This window comes from Tachypleus tridentatus, chromosome 7 (genome assembly GCF_004210375.1).
Source record: "Tachypleus tridentatus isolate NWPU-2018 chromosome 7, ASM421037v1, whole genome shotgun sequence".
NCBI lineage: Eukaryota > Metazoa > Arthropoda > Merostomata > Xiphosura > Limulidae > Tachypleus > Tachypleus tridentatus.
The window spans coordinates 4,878,593-4,899,188 of record NC_134831.1 but is presented as its reverse complement, the minus strand read 5'-3'; the positions used below and the strand labels follow the sequence as shown (position 1 = coordinate 4,899,188).

The 20,596-nt window shown below is 35.4% G+C and overlaps 1 protein-coding gene across 2 annotated transcripts in view; it reads left to right on the top strand.

Annotated features, from left to right (window-relative positions):
• The window catches only part of LOC143255031 (uncharacterized), a 29,334-nt gene extending 9,157 nt beyond the window's left edge, over window positions 1-20,177 (top strand). The window contains exons 2-4 of one of the 2 annotated variants that reach the window (XM_076510043.1): window positions 14,530-14,631; window positions 16,401-16,538; window positions 19,284-20,174. In XM_076510043.1, coding sequence (XP_076366158.1) covers window positions 14,530-14,631; window positions 16,401-16,538; window positions 19,284-19,522 — 479 coding nt within the window. In that variant the 3' untranslated portion in view covers window positions 19,523-20,174. Of the gene's footprint in view, window positions 1-14,529; window positions 14,632-16,400; window positions 16,539-19,283 lie in introns of both variants that reach the window. The other variant, XM_076510045.1, reaches the window with a different exon arrangement.
• The last annotated feature ends 419 nt before the right edge of the window (window positions 20,178-20,596 follow it).

Sequence of the window (20,596 nt, the reverse complement as noted above, 5' to 3'; positions counted from 1 at the left end):
TATAACATATATTGGTGAGTTACAACCCGCAACATTCCCCTCGTCTCTAAATTTAACTTGTGATTTTGTTTAAAGAAAGTAGGACGAGGATCGGTGTTTTATTACCAATTGTCGCTGAGACCATAAGAAAATGTTTCATGTACTTTCTGGTCAGGACAAGTACAAGAATAACGGTATCCACACTGTTTTTGTCAAAATAAGTGTAATCACGCTTAACGCATGCGTGATCATCAAATACATCATTAACAAACATGGCGACCTGTTGTTAGCAGAGATTAAATTGGCTATTTTAGAGTAAAGATAGCATTTTAATGTGTACAGAAGAGATTTTCTATGAAAATGTGGCACGGACAGTCTCACGAGTGAGAAAAAGAAAAGCCGGTGTGGTCTCATCCGCTGAACGGAACAATCTTCAGGCATGATTATTTTGACGTCGAATAGAGGGCACTGGTCACTGACCTAAGGAAATTGTGTAAAGGTATGTGGCAGCTGTTGTGACGTCCTACATGCTTGCCAATACATGAATATAAATCGAATATCGATTCAAATATTGAGGGAAAGGAATGAGGCGACATATAGAGCTTCAATGATGGCATGTTGTGTGGGGCGAAAACTGCAAACACATATATAGAAAATGCTGCAAAGTGATGGTGTGGTTTTGTACATTTTATGACACCTTATCCCACCACGTTGTTCCTTATTGTTATTCGTTTCTATAGGAACGACTAAGAAGTTTGAGCACTTTTCTACGTTCTATGGCACATTTTATCTCACCACGTTGTTCCTTATTGTTATTCGTTTCTATAGGAACGACTCAGAAGTTTGAGCACTTTTCTACGTTCTATGACACATTTTATCTCACCACGTTGTTTCTTATTGTTATTCATTTCTATTGGAACGACTCAGAAGTTTGAGCACTTTTCTACGTTCTATGGCACATTTTATCTCACCACGTTGTTCCTTATTGTTATTCGTTTCTATAGGAACGACTCAGAAGTTTGAGCACTTTTCTACGTTCTATGACACATTTTATCTCACCACGTTGTTCCTTATTGTTATTCATTTCTATTGGAACGACTCAGAAGTTTGAGCACTTTTCTACGTTCTATGACACATTTTATCTCACCACGTTGTTTCTTATTGTTATTCATTTCTATTGGAACGACTCAGAAGTTTGAGCACTTTTCTACGTTCTATGGCACATTTTATCTCACCACGTTGTTTCTTATTGTTATTAGTTTCTATTGGAACGACTCATAAGTTTGAGCACTTTTATAATCTAAAGAGCGCGATCCCTAATTAGGGTTTGAAGTTGAATTCTTTTTAAACTTTACCTAAACTTTTAACGGTAATTTGGGGGAGGGGTTATATATCTATGTTTAATTTTTTGTATTCAGAAAATAAGAAAACAATACTTCAAATTTAATTAAAACGGACAAATTAGAAATCGTTTTACTTGATTAATACACATTTTACTCTGGATTAGTCTTATAAAATTGTCCTTTCTTTACACTGCGTTGGGATGAGTTAAAACCACACATGCTTTGTCGAAGGTTTTACATGACTTCAATGTTCCTACTTATTAAACATAATTCATGTTTGCGTATTGACTCTTCCCATAAATTTATTCCTAATTAACATTCACGTTTAGTAGTTCCATTATCGTTCCTGTTAATGAAGACCAGCAGGTTATTTCTTGCACGCTGAAACAGCCGGCGTCGACCAATTACAAATTCTGACGCCCAATCTGGAAACATTCTGTACGACTATCCGCAGTTCGTCAGTACCCTCATGGAATTGCGACGTCATGGGTCACGTGACTTCCCGTTATCAAATAATACAACCTAATTTTGTCTAACATCATTATACCGCTAAAGTACAAAAAATATCAATAAATTACAAAATAAAAATTAGCGCTGGTCCTGACACCTATAGGCAAACGTAAGTAACAACATTTTCATGCACACTTTGAATATTGAACTAAGAAATTCTCCCCTTCACTACGAAATAAAATGACCGTTTTTTTATAACACGGTGTCTTCCAGCCGTAACCGATGTAAGCTTTTAAAAATATTATATTGGTCCAGAAAGACTAGGACGTGAATTTCACACTTTTTAATAATGCATCTACTTGTGTTTCCAACAGCCGAAAGGTAAAATTAAAAAAAAAAAAACGCACCACACAAGCAATTTTCTAAGCGTTCCAATAATATTTAATACAACTTTTACAACCAATGCAATGAGTGAATATGGCTTAATGTCACGAAAGGAAAACTGTTTGAAATTTTCTATTTGATTAAGTTTACTCCTATCATCCATCTACAGTGACTGAACACAACATGAAAGTAAACGAAGGTGTTTTTTAAATCCTTTCTAAACGAACTATAAACATTTAAAACAGATTATTGAAGTTAGCTTCATTAAACTGTCATGCATTTGGTTGTTTGTTTTTCTTTGTCATCCAATTACATGTGAAATTTCAAGACGCGAAAAATCTACGCGATATGGAGAAGTTTGGTTTTCGAATTTCGCGCAAAGCTACACGAGGGCTATCTGCGCTAACCATTCATAATTTAGCAGTGTAAGGCTAGAGCGCAGGCAGCTAGTCATTACCACTCACCGCCAACTCTTGGACTACTCTTTTACCAATGAATAGTGGGATTGACCATCACATTATAACGCCCCCACGACTGAAATGGCGAGCATGTTTGGTGTGATGGGGATTCAAACCGCGACCCTCAGATTACAAATCGAGTGCCTTAACCACCTGGTCATGCTGGGACTACGATATGGAGAGAGAGAGGTATCTTGAGCGTGAAAATTGTCCAAGCGAAAATCCACATCTATTACCCTAAATTGGTCTAAAATGGTGTATTTTTAAAATTGCTTGAAGGGTGACACTATGTATTTAATTATGTGTTTCCTATTTAGCGGGGTCGAGCGGGGCCAGATTTTTAGGATACTCAACTCGCAAATTGAGGGTCGCGGGTTCGAATCCCATCCCACCAATTATGCTTGATCTTTCAGTCGAGGGGACGTTATAAAGTTATGAGCAAACTCACCATTCGTTGGTAAAAGAGTAACCGAAGCGTTAGCAGTGAGTGGTAATGTCTAGCTCCCATCGTTTTAATTTTCACGTGCTAAACTAGGAACAGCTACCCCACGTAGTTCTCGTGCAATTTTGTATAGCAATAACAAATAGAACAATTTCAATTTGTAACAAACTCAGAAGTATATATTCAACATACTAGGTACATTCAGATTGTAAAGTTATTATTAAAATTACGTGTTTCTACCCCTATGTTTTGAAATAACCTTCCTATCGAAAAGCCTCCTCCACAAGCACAGCTGTAAGTGTGAAGGATTTTGACTCTAAAAATGAGTTTAGATACGAGTTTAGATACCTGCGATGAACAGACATTATGTAATAACCTGGCTTAAAAATGAACATAGTTGTACTGAAACAACACAGCTCTATAACACACTATAGTCCCCTAGTGGAACAGTGGTAAGTCTTCAGTATTGCAACGCTAAAATGAAAGGGTTCGATTCCCTTCGAATGGATCCAGCAGAGAGCTTGATGTGGCTTTGCTATAAGAAAACAACTACACACACGAAGTATAATTACAGTTTATTTTAATGCGACAAGAGACTTTTGTTGGGTTTTTTTCTGGTTTCGTACTGATTTTTCTTAACAGCTTATGAAAACAGGATGACTAAGGAATATCAATCAAAAGTCAAAGTTAACGAGAAAGGTGTCAGAGGTTTTATCATTCAAAGATTGGTCAGTGGAGTGTTGCCATAGAGTCTTTTCTATTTGATATGAGAACGAAATAAATAACTTGTAATAAAAATATGACCCATCCATAAAAAAATTTTTGAGTTTATAAAAATATGACTCATGCATAAAAATCACCGAAGTCAATAAAATATGACCCATTCGTAAAAAAGCATCAAGTCAATAAAATATGACCCATCCATAAAAAACACCGAAGTCAATAAAATATGACTCATCAATAAAAAACAGCGATGTCAATAAAATATGACCCATCCATAAAAAACACCGATGCCAATAAAATATGACCCATCCATAAAAAACAGCGATGTTAATAAAATATGACCTATTCATAAAAAACACCGATGCAAATAAAATATGAACCATCCATAAAAAACACCGAAGTCAATAAAATATAACCCATACATAAAAAACAGCGAAGTTAATAAAATATGACCCATTCATAAAAAAACACCAAAGTCAATAAAATATGAACCATTCGTAAAAAACACCGATGCCAATAAAATATGACCCATCAATAAAAATATAACCCATCCGTAAAGAAGAAGTTCGAGATTAAATATAACAAAATAAATGTGGTTTATTTATTTCGTATGAACTATCACGTACTAGAATCCTTTACAATTGGCCTGGCATGGCCGAGCGCGTAAGGCGTGCGACTCGTAATCCGAGGGTCGCGGGTTCGCGCCCGCGTCGCGCTAAACATGCTCGCCCTCCCAGCCGTGGGGGTGTATAATGTGACGGTCAATCCCACTATTCGTTGGTAAAAGAGTAGCCCAAGAGTTGGCGGTGGGTGGTGATGACTAGCTGCCTTCCCTCTAGTCTTACACTGCAAAATTAGGGACGGCTAGCACAGATAGCCCTCGAGTAGCTTTGTGCGAAATTCCAAAACAACAACAACCCTTTACAATTATTCATTAAGGAAACACGTGTTTTACCGTTAAGTCGACTGGCTTTATTTCTTTATTAGTTATTCCTGCATTTTGGTAAGGGCCAAAACGAAGGTGTTCTCTCTATCAAACTGGTACAGTAATGGTGGCCTGGTATGGCCAGGTGGTTTAAGACGTTCGATTCGTAATCTGAGGGTCGTGGGTTCAAATCCCCATCGCACCAAACATGCTTGCCCTTTCAGCCGTGGAGATATTATAATGTGACAATCAATCCCACTATTGGTTTATAACAGAGTAGTCCAAGAGTTGAGTTGGCGGTCGGTGGTGATGACTAGCTGCCTTCCCTCTAGTCTTACACTGCTAAATTAGGTGGCCCGGCATGGCCAAGCGTGTTAAGGCGTGCGACTCGTAATCTGAGGGTCGCGGGTTCGCATCCCCATCACACCAAACATGCTCTCCCTTTCAGTCGTTGGGGCGTTATAATGTGACGGTCACTCCCACTATTCGTTGGTAAAAAGAGTAGCCCAAGAGTTGGCGGAGGGTGGTGATACCTTCCTTCTAGTCTTACACTGATAAATTAGGGACGGCTAGCACAGATAGCCCTCGAGTAGCTTTGTGCGAAATTCAAAACAAACAAGCAAGCAAGCTAAATTAGGGACGGCTAACGCGGATATCCCTCGAGTAGCTTTACGTGAAATTAAAAAACAAACAAACAGTAATAACTCTAAAATATATATTTATATACAGTATATTCACTCGAACATAAATCTAAACAGACACTTCATGAAAGTCTTTTAAAAGCGCGCAGAGATTTCTGTTTTTATTTTCCTTGCGACTGAACATTTCGTGATGCGAACGTTTAAACTGTGATATTCCATGATTATATTTTCTTGTAGCGACAAGTCGCGAAATGGCATTGTAATTTTTCATGCATTCAGCCAATTTCTACAGAATAGGTTTGAGCAACTGAACAGAGAAACTCTCGACTGATAGATCCAAAACTATTTATTTTTAATGAAAGTTAGTCTGCTCAAATTACTTCAGTGAATAATAGAACTATTTTTTTAATTTATTTTTACTGGGGAATATTGGTATTAATTCGCTATACTTTAACGTGTATACGTGTGTGTGTTGTGTGAAAAATTCTTTTCATTATTATTGTATAAAATTTGATTTTAACAAAAGCAGTCAATCCGAAAATTGTAATATGAAAACTTGTACACACCCAATCGTCTTTTATAATGGCCAAACACGAGTCTTGCAATCAACTGGACCAATAGCATTGTGGCATTATTTGAGAGCAAATAGTGTTTGTAACCTTATACAAGTGTTTCAAACGTGCTTGTTTTAGTATTCCAGTTATAACTAAAACTTTTTCTTTGTTTATCTCCTTCCGTATGTCGAGGCCCGGCATGCCAGGTGGTTCAGGCTTTCGATTCCTAACCCAAGAGTCGGGGTTTGAATCCCCATCGCACCAAACATGCTCGCCCCTTTTAGCCGTGTGGCCGTTATTATGTAACGATCAATTTCACTTTTCGTTGGTAAAAGAGTAGCTCAAAAGTTGGCGGTGGATGGTGATGACTAGCTGCCTTCCCTCTAGTCTTACACTGCTAAATTAGAGACGGAGCCCTCGTGTAACTTTGCGCGAAATTAAAAAAAAAGTCCTCATATCGAATACCTGTATCATGTAACGGGAAGAACGGTTGAGATAAAAGACATCATATCAGCCCCAGAGTTTTAATAGTTTGCTTGTTTTGAAGCGCGAGGCTGCCCAAGGAACTGTATATATATTTTAATTCGCGGGGATGGAACCTCGAATTTTGGTGTGATAAACCCCCTAAATTAACACTGAGTCAACTGCAAAAGAAGGACATTCGAAAAGTAAGCAGTACCAGTTATTATGCTTAAATGAGTATTTCGAAACAAAACTGAAACCTGAAATTCAGCCCCTGTCAACTCCTCTCTCATTATTTGAAACCCTCCAATTCATATTGTCCAGTCAAACTAGTCAAACGTTCGTGCAACTCTCTCTTGTTGTCTGGAAACTTTCGTCCAATTCTGTCTGGTGTATTCTACTTTTCTGTCATTTCCCAACTAAATTTTCTGCCCGTGCTTATCGATAGAAGAATATCAAAGGTCTGCATAATGTAAAGTTTTCAAAATATTCCATTTCAATTACATTCAACGGTGTACGTTTCTGTAAACGAAAGGTAAACTGTGAAGGATGGGTCTTAATAAGAAGATACAAAAACCAATTGTCTTAAAGTCCTCCTATAATCAAATCGGCTCTAAAATTTTTAGGAGGAATTATAAAACCACGAAGTCTCAAACAGTATGTTCTTAATGTATTGTCTTTTGTTTCGAACAATCGCATCACAAACGGTACGTCGTAGTGGTAGAAAATAACAGTAATTTTCAGTTCCAGCTTTCTTCAAACGAATATAAATAACTATTTCTCGGACTTCAGGTGTGCAATTTGTCGATTTTTGCAACAACTACTTTAAAAAAAAAACACTTGATTATTTCGTAAACCACGAGTCATAGAGTTGCAACAATCTATACATTTTAGAAACAGATCGTTAAATGATCTAAGGCATGGTCTAGAGTATAATTTGGAAGGCCTTCCTGGGTTTAGTAATAATAAATAACGTTTCCTTACAGTTATGGCCATATTACGATTTTTCTTAGAAAGTGCAATGGTTTCCAAACGTTGATTCACTGAAACGTTTTTTTACCACTGTGTTATGTGTTCTTCACATCAATATATCTTATACTATAACACGGATCTATTTACTTGTAACGATTCACACGATTTTGAAAGAGATTTTGCAGGTGATGTGGCGCAGTAAAGTTCATATTCTTTTAATAGTTCTTGGGAGTTTTAGAGAGATTTTGCTCGTCGGTACATGGAGTGAGAGAACAGGTTATTTTAATTCATTTTCTTTCATTACCTTCTATAATTATTTTAAATAATATAATTTTAATAATTTAATTACCTCTTTCAAAATATCATATTACCCTGAGTTTTTTGTTTGTTCTTTAATTTCGCGTAAAGTTACACGAGGGCTATCTGCGCTAGTCGTCCCTAATTTAGCAGTGTAAGCCTAAAGGGAAGACAGCTAGTCATCATCACCCACTGCCAACTCTTGGGCTACTCTTTTGCCAATGAATAGTGGAATTGACTGTCACGTTATAACGCCCCCACGGCTAAAAGGACGAACATGTTTGGTGCGACGGGGATTCGAACCTGCGACCCTCGGATAACGAGTCGAACGCCTAAACCCATCTGGCTAAGCCGGGCCTACCCTGAAGTATGGTTTTCATTGGACCGGCATACGTGGGCTCGTTTCACTCTGCAAAAAGGGTAAAGGATGCTTTTAGCTGTTTGTTTGTGTTTGAATGTGTTTTGTTTAAGACCTCCGATCACAAAAAACCGTCCCCTCTGGACGTCGCGCCAAATTTTGAAATATTATGTCCCAGATGGCGCTGATTGGTAGAAATAAATTACTTGACTCTACTATTCAGAATCTTTTTTTCAGATTTTGAATCCACGAAGTACGAAAAAAGATACAGCTGTTTATAACAGTAATTGGTTTAGAGGTTTCATAGTTTCCATCTTCACCAGAATCAATCATATAACTTTGCTTTCTTATAACCTAATTCAACTTTGACCTCTCAGGTCACTTGTTCTTCTCATGACTCTTCTTTCTCCACTTTTAACATCATTTCTTCGCTTCCAGTTAACATTATTTGCTTTATTCAAGCATGAATCCAAAGGTAAGCCGCGTCTATAAACACCACAGTCTCCTTTCTTTCTGTTTATGTTCCTGGCAAGACGTTTTACAGATTTCACTTATGGGTATATTTTTTTTCAATCAGAAGAAGAAGCTTTATTAGATTATATTATTGCATCATGGTTATGTAATCTAATGCCCGCAATCCATTTAATCATTGTATTAAACACCAGTCCCTGTATTAAACACCAATCTCTGTATTAAATACCAATTCCTGAATTAAACCCCAGTCCCTGAATTAAACATCAATCTCTGTATTAAATACCAATTCCTTTATTAAACACCAGTCCCTGTATTAAGCATCATTCCCTGTATTAAACACCAGTCCCTGTATTAAACACTAATCCCTGCATTAAACACCAGTCCCTGTATTAAATACCAATTCGTGTATTAAACACCTGTACCTGTATTAAACACCAATCAGTGTATTAAACACCACTCGCTGTATGAAGGTACATTACGAATCAGTGTTTGTGCAATTTGTGGGCAAGCAAAATCGATGCATTGATCCAAATGCTGGTACAGACAGAGTTCTGACCATCTTCAAATAAAGAGATAAACACATTCATATCTCTGACTCCTAGTTCCTCTTGGTATATCTGAAACGTTAAGTTTTCATCTTTATGTTGGAAGAGTTGTCATTAAGATGAAAATTACTAGTTCGTATGATCTCTCACTGTGCCTGTGTTGTATGTAAAAGTCCCTTACGATGTAGACAACATGGATTCTGCCTTAAACAAATAACGTGTGTTTGTTTTCGAATTTTCACGCGGAACTACTTAAAGTAATGTACACATAGCCATTTCTAATTTTGAAACAATAGTCTTAGAGGGAGGGCAACACCAAATTCATGGATACTCATATATCACTAAATAGTGGGATTCGAACCTGCGCATTTTTTTTACGTATCCACGTATTTACGTAGATGAAATAACTAGTACTAAGCTGTAATGTATAGTCTCTGATAATAGGTAATATATAGTCTCTGATAATAGACTCATGAAAGTTAACTTAGTTTAGGAGAGTTTACTTCAATCCTTAAGATGAACCGATCTTTAAAAAATTGAAGAACGAATTTTACTGTTAACAAGAGTACACATGTTTTAAACCTGGGTACGTGAGCACGAACTTATATATGCACGAACATACATCTATCGATTTATTTAATTTTATTAAGTAATTAGAATGCAAGACCATAATCTGTTAGATTGCATTTAAACGCACGAGTTTGGAAAGTTTCATATCGTATGACCTTTTAATACCTCAAAAACAGTTTGAAAAGTGTAACGTTTATTTCGATATCCGATGTTAGCAGCTGAAAATATTGGCAAGACAACATGTAAAACATCACTATGGAAACGAATCCTTAGGGAAAATCAATTTCATGTTGCTTGGCAACGAACGCAAAGCTACAAAGATACACGCACAGCTGTGGAACGTTAATTGTTGGAGCCAGAACCAATACAGAGAATAAAAAAAAAAAATGTATCGCATATTTCAGTACATTGTTTGTTTAGAATTAAGTACAAAGCTACACAATGGGCTAGCTGTGCTCTGCCCACCACGGGTATCGAAGACTGGTTTTTAGCGGTCTCAGTCCACAGACGTTCCGCTGTACCACTTGGTGGGGGAGACATTTCAGTAGATATCAACAGTTATAGTCACTGATTCATTACGCTTATTGTAATTTGATATCAGATTATATGTTAGGAACCCCCTCCTTAAAGTGCAGCGGTAAATCTGAAAACTTACAACGATAAAAACCAGGTTTCTTTACCCATTGGTGGGCACCGCATAGGTATCCTATTGTGTATCTTTGTGCTTAACTTCGAATTAACTAAACAATATCATTTGAACAACTCCTTCCAATGGCTCAGCAGTAAATCCCACAGGCCTATAGCACTAAAACTCGGATTTCGATACCGGCGGTGGTCACAGCACAGATGGCTCCTCGTGCAAAGGTGTTGCTCTTGCTTTGAAACACCAATAAACTAACAAGTATATATTATCTAGAATAGGATATTGAGTATTATTACAAGCCACAGTGTACATTAGGTTCGAGGCCCGGCATGGCCAGGTGGGTTAAGGGGTTCGACACGTAATCTGAGAATCGCGGGTTCGAATCCCCGTTGCACCAAACATGCTTGCCCTTTCAACTGTGGGGGCGTTATAATGTGACGATCAATCCCACTATTCGCTGGTAAAAGAGTAGTCCAAGAGTTGACGGTAGGTGGTAATGACTAGCTGACTTCCCTTTAGTCTTACGCTTCTAAATTAGGGACGGCTAGCGCAGATAGCCCTCGTGTAGCTTTGCGCGAACTTCAAAACAAACAAACATTAGATACGTAATTCTCAAATAATGAATCTATTATTAATATTTTACGGTTAATCTATATAGTATGAAGAAAGGACCTCAAGGTTTTGTGATACATTAGATTGTTTTTGTTAAATTCATCTGTCATAATAGACCATTATATTTATGCAACTATCGACTGTTAAAGGCATGAAAATAAAAATATCCAACCACTCTTCGAATGAGTGAAATTGATCGTTTATTACAATTTATTTTAAAAATTTCGTTTTAGTTGTAAGAATAGATTTTCACAAACACAGAATTGGAACATTGTATTCAGTAATTCACGCCTGACAAAGCTTTTCAGTTTCAGTCACCACAGTGTAGAGCAAGAAGAAATAAAATCGTTATTGGGTCTGTTACTGGGTATCAATGTGGGTTAGTTACTGGGTATTAACGTGGGTTAGTTATTAGGTACTAATGTGGGTCTGTTACTGGGTATTAATGTGGGTTAGTTACTGGGTATTAACATGGGTTAGTTATTGAATATTAATGTAAGTCCGTTATTGGTTATTTTTGTAGGTATTATATATTAATTTGGGCCTGTTTTTAGTTATTAATGTGGGGTAGTTATTGGGTATTAATGTGAGTTAATTATTGTATATAAGTGTGGGTCCGTTATTGGGTATTAATGCGAGTTCGTTGTTGGATATTAATGTAGGTCTGTTATTGGGTATTAATTTGGATTAGTTATTGGATATTAATGTGGGTCCGTTATTGGGTATTAATGCTGGTTAGTTAACGAGAGTGAGTCGTGACGTATATCACTTCCCTATGGTGTTCGTTGTGATAGGAGTCTGGAATGATCGAAGGATAGCCTAATATTAATGCTTGTAGCTTGATTGCCTTATTCACATACGTGTAGAAAACGAGTCCATTCTATTAGCTCTTATGTGCACATTGAAAGAGAGAACAAAACTTCCATATTCAGCCGAAGCAGAGTTCGCTTCTAATCAATCAATGAAAGACAGACATATGTAGAAGATTTTGAAATAGGACCAGGTGTTCATAAGCTCAAGGCTTAAGCAATGTTTCCAGAGTGAGTGAATATAATCAATAGAGAGAGAGAGACAGTAAAGTTATTGTAAAAAAAATGAGCGATAAATCAATAAACTGATAAATATTAATAATGAGGTTAATTAAGAATGTAATATAAGTATGCCAAAATAATTTATTGCAGGCTACAAGTAAATAGTATTTTTAAGGGTGAAAGGTCAATAATATGAAACATATGTATCGTGCAAGAAAAACATTAAAGTTTTATGTCACCCACCTATACCCCAAGTAACAGCGTCTTTTCGCACACGTTACGAGATTTTTCTGGTCCACTTAATTCGAGTTAAGTGGCCTAGTGGCTAAGGTGCTCGTATTGCATTTTGTGGATCGCGGGTTTGAGTCCCCGCCACCGCTAATACTCGCTCAGTCAGCCGAGAGAGCGTTATAACGTTACAGTGAATCTCCATATTCGTTGTAGCAAAGCAGTTCAAAGGCTGGCGGTGTGGGTGATGTTGACCAACTGCTAAATTAGTGGTGGCTAGCTCGTGTAACTTTATGCCAAATTCAGAACAAACAGAGATATTGCTAGACCATTACCAATAACTCACAGATGGGTCTAGTCTCAGTATCTGATTAATAAAGGTTTCAAACGTATTATATAAAGTACCTTTAGGAATTCGACCTGATTGTACGACTTCGTCCCACTTCCCTGTTTCCAAATAGAATCTGCAGTTTTCGTGAAACTTCTTGTTAGGATATGTGTTTATCAAAGGGTGCCTATATAGGTGTGTAACGTATATGTTAAAGGTATCGGTCTTATGATTTTCCTAAATCCAATCCAAAGTTTATTTCTATAGTTATGAACCAACGTCAGAGATTTAACTTTCTTACAAGTTTCATATTCTCAGTAAAACAACAGTTATCTATGAAACGCTAACAAAATATTTCAGGAAGTTTGGCATAGATACTTTAAGAGACAACAGCTTGAATATAAGGTTATGTGTTTTCAGAAATAGTATTTTATACACTGTTTAACTTTTGAATCAGAAACATTGGTTGGACAACTTTTCATCTTAAAGAACTCTGCACAGTTTTAAATCTCATCTAATTTGCATAATTGAGAAACAAGACAGTTGTACGTTTCACAAATACAGGTACCTAATGATGTATCCAATATTGAAACCACAGTCGTAATAAATTATGCATTTATAATTACAGAAGTGAGAAACAACGAGGCAATCGTACGTTTCACAAATACAGCTACCTAATAATGTATCTAATGTTGAAACCACAGTCGTAATAAATTATAAATTTATAATGACAGAAGTGAGAAACAACGAGGCAATCGTACGTTTCACAAATACAGGTACCTGATGATGTATTTAATATCGAAACCATGGTTTCAAGCATCAATTATATAATTTTCTTTACTAAACAATACATTTAAAGAAAACTATTGTTGCGTCTACTTATCACACAATATCAGTCGCTTATGTAGTAAAAATAAGATTAATATATTAAGATAATTTTGAGAAACTCTAAAAATATTCGTAATAATTTAAAATCTTGTACATTTTTTATCTTATCACAAAAAGATATATATATTGTCGCCTATTTGAGGAGAGAAAGATACGAGGGCTGTTCAAAAAATACGCGGACTGTTTGAATTGCGCGGCTCCAGTTGGTTCCAGGGAAATCCGCTTGGTGTCGCTAGGTTCGCACAGATCAGCTGATTACGATGCCATTTCCCGATTGAAGATATCTTCATTTGTGTATCAGCTACGCGGTTTTAAGTGAAGTGCGATTTTTTCGTTTAGCAGATTTCAGAATGAATGACCTGAAGGAGCAACGATTTGCTGTGACATTTTGTGTTAAACTTGGAAAATCTGCGACTGAAACTTTTGCTATGCTTAACACGGCTTACGGTGATGTTGCTATGAAGCGTACGGCATGTTTCAAGTGGCATGAACGTTTTAAGGATGGTCGACAGTCTATTGAAGATGATGAGCATCCTGGACGTCCTTCCACGTCAACTGACGACCCACACGTCGACAAAATCAACATCCTGGTGCGGGCAAATCGACGTCCGACTGTCAGGGAGCTTGCTGAAGAATGTGGGATATCAGTTGGATCTTGTTACGAGATTTTGACCGAAAAATTGAAGATGCACCGCGTTGCTGCGAAATTCAGCCCTCAGAACTCGTGAGTTTTTTGGCCAAACACTCGATCACTGTTCTTCCCCACCCACCCTACTGACCTGACTTTGCTCCATGCGATTTTTTCTTGTTCCCCAAACTCAAAAGACCCTTGAAAGGAAGAATATTTGAGACGATTCCCGAGATTAAAACAAATGCGACGAAGGAGCTGGAGGACATTACAAAAGAAGCGTACCAGGACTGTTTCAACAAGTGGAAACACCGTTGGGATAAGTGTGTGCGTTGGGGAGGAGGGTACTTTGAAGGGGTCCCAGACCTGTAACTTCTAAATGAAGTACATTTTGTTTTATGACGTCAGTCCGCGTATTTGTTTAACGGACCTCGTATGGCGCCTGGCCCACTTTTAAAGAAACCGAATCAAAGTGCTTATGGTAATCACTCGATGTACGATCAACATGTATTTTCAGTATTTCACTTTTCTGTATGAACAATATTATTAGCACAAAGAATACTTTTTTTTTTTTTTATTGTTTTCCATGTTCAGAAGAAGATCGAACAAGACTTTCATCAGATGGATTTTCTCCCCCGATGTGCGTGTCTTACTTAACGCCACAGGGCATGGTATTCAGAAACACGTGGTTGTCTCGTAAGTATCAATGGTTTTTCTTAGGTATTTTTATGTGGCTTGTTTTGTTTTGGAATTTCGCACAAAGCTACTCGAGGGCTATCTGTGCTAGCCGTCCCTAATTTAGCAGTGTAAGACTAGAGGGAAGGCAGCTAGTCATCACCACCCACCGCCAACTCTTGGGCTACTCTTTTACCAACGAATAGTAGGATTGACCGTCACATTATAACGCCCCCACGGCTGGCAGGGCGAGCATGTTTAGCGCGACGCGGGCGCGAACCCGCGACCCTCGGATTACGAGTCGCACGCGTTACGCGCTAGGCCATGCCGGGCCGAATTTTATGTGGCATTAAAAGTCTATCTTCTCATATTTGGGAGACATTTAAAATCTGTCTTGCTTTACGTAACATGGAAATTGGGTAATGAAGTCGAATTAATTTATTTGTGACAAGGAAGAGATTTCCAATTAGACAACTTCGGAAAACAACTATACATTAAAAGTTGTATTAATAAAGCTAACTTAACAGCAACTCTATTAATTGATTAGAACAGTGGTTTGATTAATTAATTAATATTGGTAGTTGTGTTTTCAAAAGTACTTTCCAAACACAAATTCTAGTTCTGATAAATTCATACATCTTAAATTGTAAAATGTTTTTGTGGTAACACTATAATATTTTTGTTTGTGTTTATTTATTGTTTAGCATCTTGATTGCTCGAGTTAATCAGAAAGAAACAGATCAATAAACATGCAACGTGAATGAATGAAAACAACAATTGGAAAAGCAAAAAAGATTTCGGTGGACTCAACATATAGCCCGATGTGGCGTTGCTATAAGAAAAAAACATATACATGTGCAACAAAGATAAAATAAGTTGCGTAATATATTGTTGGATTTAACCTCACCTAGAATATTGTGAAAAATGTCACTGGAATATATATAATGTTAGCTTGGTAGAACAACCATGGTAAATCAAAGTAGCAAATAACAATGTACAATATTACCTTGGCAGTACAACCATGGTAAATCAAAGTAGCAAATAACAATGTACAATATTAGCTTGGCAGTACAACCATGGTAAATCTAAGTAATATGTATAACATAATATCACACATGAAAAAAACAATATATCAAGAAATTAAAAGTATTTTAGCATCAAATAAACATTCAACCAATAATTTCAAAAAGAAGTTAAAAGTACGTCATTTTAACAAGAAAAACGTAGTGTAGTTTATTTCTTTACAATCCCACGGAACAGAAAGAAAACTGAAACCTACACCTGCAGCTATATGGTATAAAAAACTATAGATAATTCAACTAGCAAACAACTTGAGATTAGTCAATACGAGTAGCTCCCCCGCTAGTACGGCAGTAAGTCTACGGATCTACAACGCTACAATCAGGGGGTCGATACCTCTCGGTGGGTTCAGCAGATAGCCCGATGTGGCTTTGTGATAAGAAAACACACAGAATACGAGTGAAAAAAAAAATCTTATTGTTTTCTAACCATCTTGTACATGTCAATTATTCAAACAAAATAAATGTTTCTGCGGACAGTGTTATAAGGTACATGTGTAGTTACAGCAGAAGGCACATAATTAGTTACAGTATACGAAAATCGTAAAAGTATGAACACTTGGTGATTGTTACGTATATAGTATTTTACTATTTTCCAACTGCGATCATTTCTTAATCTATCTTTCTTTTATAAACCATTCTACGATTACTGTATCTATAGTTTTATTTAATATCGGGTCGGCAATGATTTCTCTTTTATTCTTTCTACAGGTATGCGTAATTTAGGTATGTCTTGTGCCATGGTCAGTTTAATTTTGTTAGGAGCCAGTGCCGTGGTGGGATCTTTTGGTCTCGTTAAAAGACAAATATCAGCCGTGATGGTCACCGGCGTAATGTTTTTTCTGGCCGGTAGGTGTACTTTACGTAATGACTCTGCTTTTTTCATGTCATACTATGATTCGAGATACTTTGTTAGACCTCGTTCTTGGGTAAGATCTTTCAGCTTCCAAACTGTTATTCTCTTGTGTAACATTCTTTTATTCGCTGGTTGGTTAAGTTATTTGTTTAATGTCTTCAATATTTCTTTTCATCACTATCTTTAGTTTGACTATATCTGTTAGAACAAAGTGTCTGAAAATTATCTCAATGTGAGAAGAAATGCGCGAGTAACTTATCACGATTACTTCTCGAGTAACTTATCGCGATTACTTCCTGAGTAATTTATCCCGATTACTCCACGAGTAATTTATCACAATTATTTTCTGAATAATTTATCCCGATTACTTCCTGAGTATTTTATCACAGTTACTTCCTCAGTAATTTATCATGATTACATACATCTTAATAAATGAGGTAATATAAATTGGATAACAACCACTGAATGGATTGACATACAGTAAGTTTATTGGATTTATTTTATTCTACACTATTCTAAGTACCTTACAAACAGTGTATAGTTATTCTGCAATACGATGCTATTGTTGAAACATACCTGTAAGGTATATATGTTTCTAAAGTATGAACATTAGGATTACTTGGGTTCAAGGGGTACTTTTTTTTAAAAAATGTTCCTATCAACATTTTCAGAGATTCTTTGGATCTGAGTTACCCTCATGCCTTCATCATTAGTGAAGTAATAAATACACAAATGAATGAACGATTTTGTCTTTTAAAATACGTTTGTTGAAATCCATGAATACTTTTTACAATCCTGTTCCCCTTGCAATTGTTCAACAGTAAATATGCATGCTAATGACGCTACAAATTGACTTCGATACCTATGAAACTCGTTGCTTATAATAATCTGTTAATCGCTAAGTAAGTCAGTATCAAAACATGAAAGTAAAAATATCGTTTCTTATTCAATGTAAAAATATGGCACGAAATAATGTTAGTAATGTGTAGACTCGTGTAATGCTAAAGATCTCGCTTCAAATATCTCTATAATTTTATACCGTTGCTGGATTTTACAATGAATAGAAATATAAGTCCTGATGTACACACATTTATTAGTGGTGTAATTGTCTACCATTACTAGATTTTATAGTAAGTAAAAACGTCAATTTTAATTCAGATGTTTAGTTCTAGTGTAATAGTCTACCGTAGTGTATTTTGAAGTGAGTAGAAACATAAATCCTTATCCACACACGTTTTGTAATGGTGTCATACTTTACTATCACTGCATTTTGCAGTATAAACGTAAGGTATTCTAAGCACTCGTGAGTGAAGGTAGTTTACCTGCTTTCTCCAGTGTCGACGATGCCTTTCGCATAACACCGGAACTCATTAGACCGGATTGGTTAACGATAGAAATGGGAGTGTTTGAACGCTCTTTATAATATATTATGGAATTAACTATATAACGATGGTGAAGCGTGAGGTGTTCATTTTTATTTGAGCCATTTGCAAATTATAACCAGAAGACACAATTAAATTTATTTATTGTTTAGTAACACAATCTACCACTTAATAACAAATAACTTACAATATAAATGTAACTGAACAATTGTTATAAAATAATAATACCATACAATATAAATGTAACTGAACAATTGTTATAAAATAATAATACCATACAATATAAATGTAACTGTACAATTGTTATAAAATAATAATACCATACAATATAAATGTAACTGTACAATTGTTATAAAATAATAATACCATACAATATAAATGTAACTGTGCAATTGTTATAAGGTAATAATAACCTACAATGTTAATGTAACTGTACAATTGCTATAAGATAATAATACCATACAATATTAATGTAATTGTACAGTTGTTATAAGATAATAATACCCTACAATATAAATGTAATTGTACAATTGTTATAAGATAACAATAACCTGCAATTTGAAAGTAACTGTACAGTTGTTATAAGATAATTATACCCTATAATATGAATGTAACTGTGCAATTGTTATAAGGTAATAATAACCTACAATGTTAATGTAACTGTGCAGTTGTTATAAGATAATAATACCCTACAATGTTAAGGCAACTGTAGAATTATTATAAGATAATAATACCCTACAATATGAATGTAACTGCACAATTGTTATAAGATAATAATAACCTACAATTTGAAAGTAACTGTAGAGTTGTTATAAGATAATAATACCCTGCAATGTTAATGTAACTGTAGAATTGTTATAAGATAATTATACCCTATAATATGAATGTAACTGTGCAATTGTTATAAGGTAATAATAACCTACAATGTTAATGTAACTGTGCAGTTGTTATAAGATAATAATACCCTACAATGTTAAGGTAACTGTAGAATTATTATAAGATAATAATACCCTACAATATGAATGTAATTGTACAATTGTTATAAGATAACAATAACCTGCAATTTGAAAGTAACTGTACAGTTGTTATAAGATAATTATACCCTATAATATGAATGTAACTGTGCAATTGTTATAAGGTAATAATAACCTACAATGTTAATGTAACTGTACAATTGCTATAAGATAATAATACCCTACAATATGAATGTAATTGTACAATTGAAACAAAATATTTATAATGAAGATATTTAGATGTCTCTATTTTGAAGCATATTTTAACTACTATATAAGAACTTAGAAAGGGATAGTAACTTATTCTTTTTTAAAATAAAATTATTTGGATACTCTATTTCAGCTCTGTTCGGATTGTTCACTCTCGCTTTCATGTATTTCAAGAGAGTAAAACCAGAGGGCGTCTACACAAGTACAATTATGGACAAAGGATTACCCATAACGTACTTACGAACCAGGGAATTTACGATGGGATGGTCTGCGTCATTAGGGTGGGGTGGTGTAATGTTGTGTATCATATCCAGTATATTCTGGCTACTTCTGGCTCGAGTGCTGAGGTATCAGGTTGTTACTTTGACATAGCAACTCTAGTGACATCTAGTGGCCTATCCTTTAAAAAATAACATATGTATTTTACACATATTTCTGGTATTCTTACCTTTGTCTCCTTTAGGCTTCTATCATACATTCCAACCTCGTACTTAAGACACTATTGCTACTACTTAATCAATTTATTGTAACGTTCGACTTATGTTTAAATCAAATTTTGTAGATTTCCTAAGATTCAACTTTTTGCAGTTCAACCTTTCACTGTTAATCTAACGAGTAATACCGAAATCAATGCCGCTCTTGGTAGTTATAAACGAAATGAATTTCCGGATATTACTAAAAAAATGAGATGGACATGAAATTGCACGCCAGCAAATTTCACTGACGTACTACTTCCACAATCAACTCCAGTTCCATTTATTCTTAAAACTTGAGACTTCCAAATTTTGTCATATTTTTAAAAATTTGCTTCATTGATATTTACTTGTGTCTTTATCTTCGTATGTGATATTTTATTGTGATTTATATTAATTTAACAAAATCAAGATGTATTGATAAATATTTAGGAATCCCAATTTAAATGAATTTTTTCATACCTATTATATTACGAATTTTACCTCATTTTTGGCAAAATATTAAAAATCATATCTTTGAAGGTCACAGAGAGATATAATGTTGCTTTCAAATTGTTAAAATTAAATAACTGAAATAAAAAGTTTAGGATGTCATTTCTTTACGTTTTGTTATTGCATTTTACTTTCACAAGTATCTTGTTGCTGCTGCTGCCATCTGTTGAGAACTTATAATTTATCACATACAACTGAACATTTTATATTTTTACCTTACATTTATCACGACTCAGTCTCACAAATCCAAACTTTCAGATAAACTAACTCAAATGATTGATACTTTAAGAATACTCAGATCTTATGATATGGAAAGAGTTTATGCTCCTACCGATCGTGTTACGCTTAAACCACTGAAAATACATAAATCCTTTTATCGTACAAAATATTTTCTTTATTATTTGATAAAAATTCATGCGCGTTTGTTGAGTTACACAATAAAATCTACTTGGCACATTCCACTAAAGTAAAAAGAAAATGC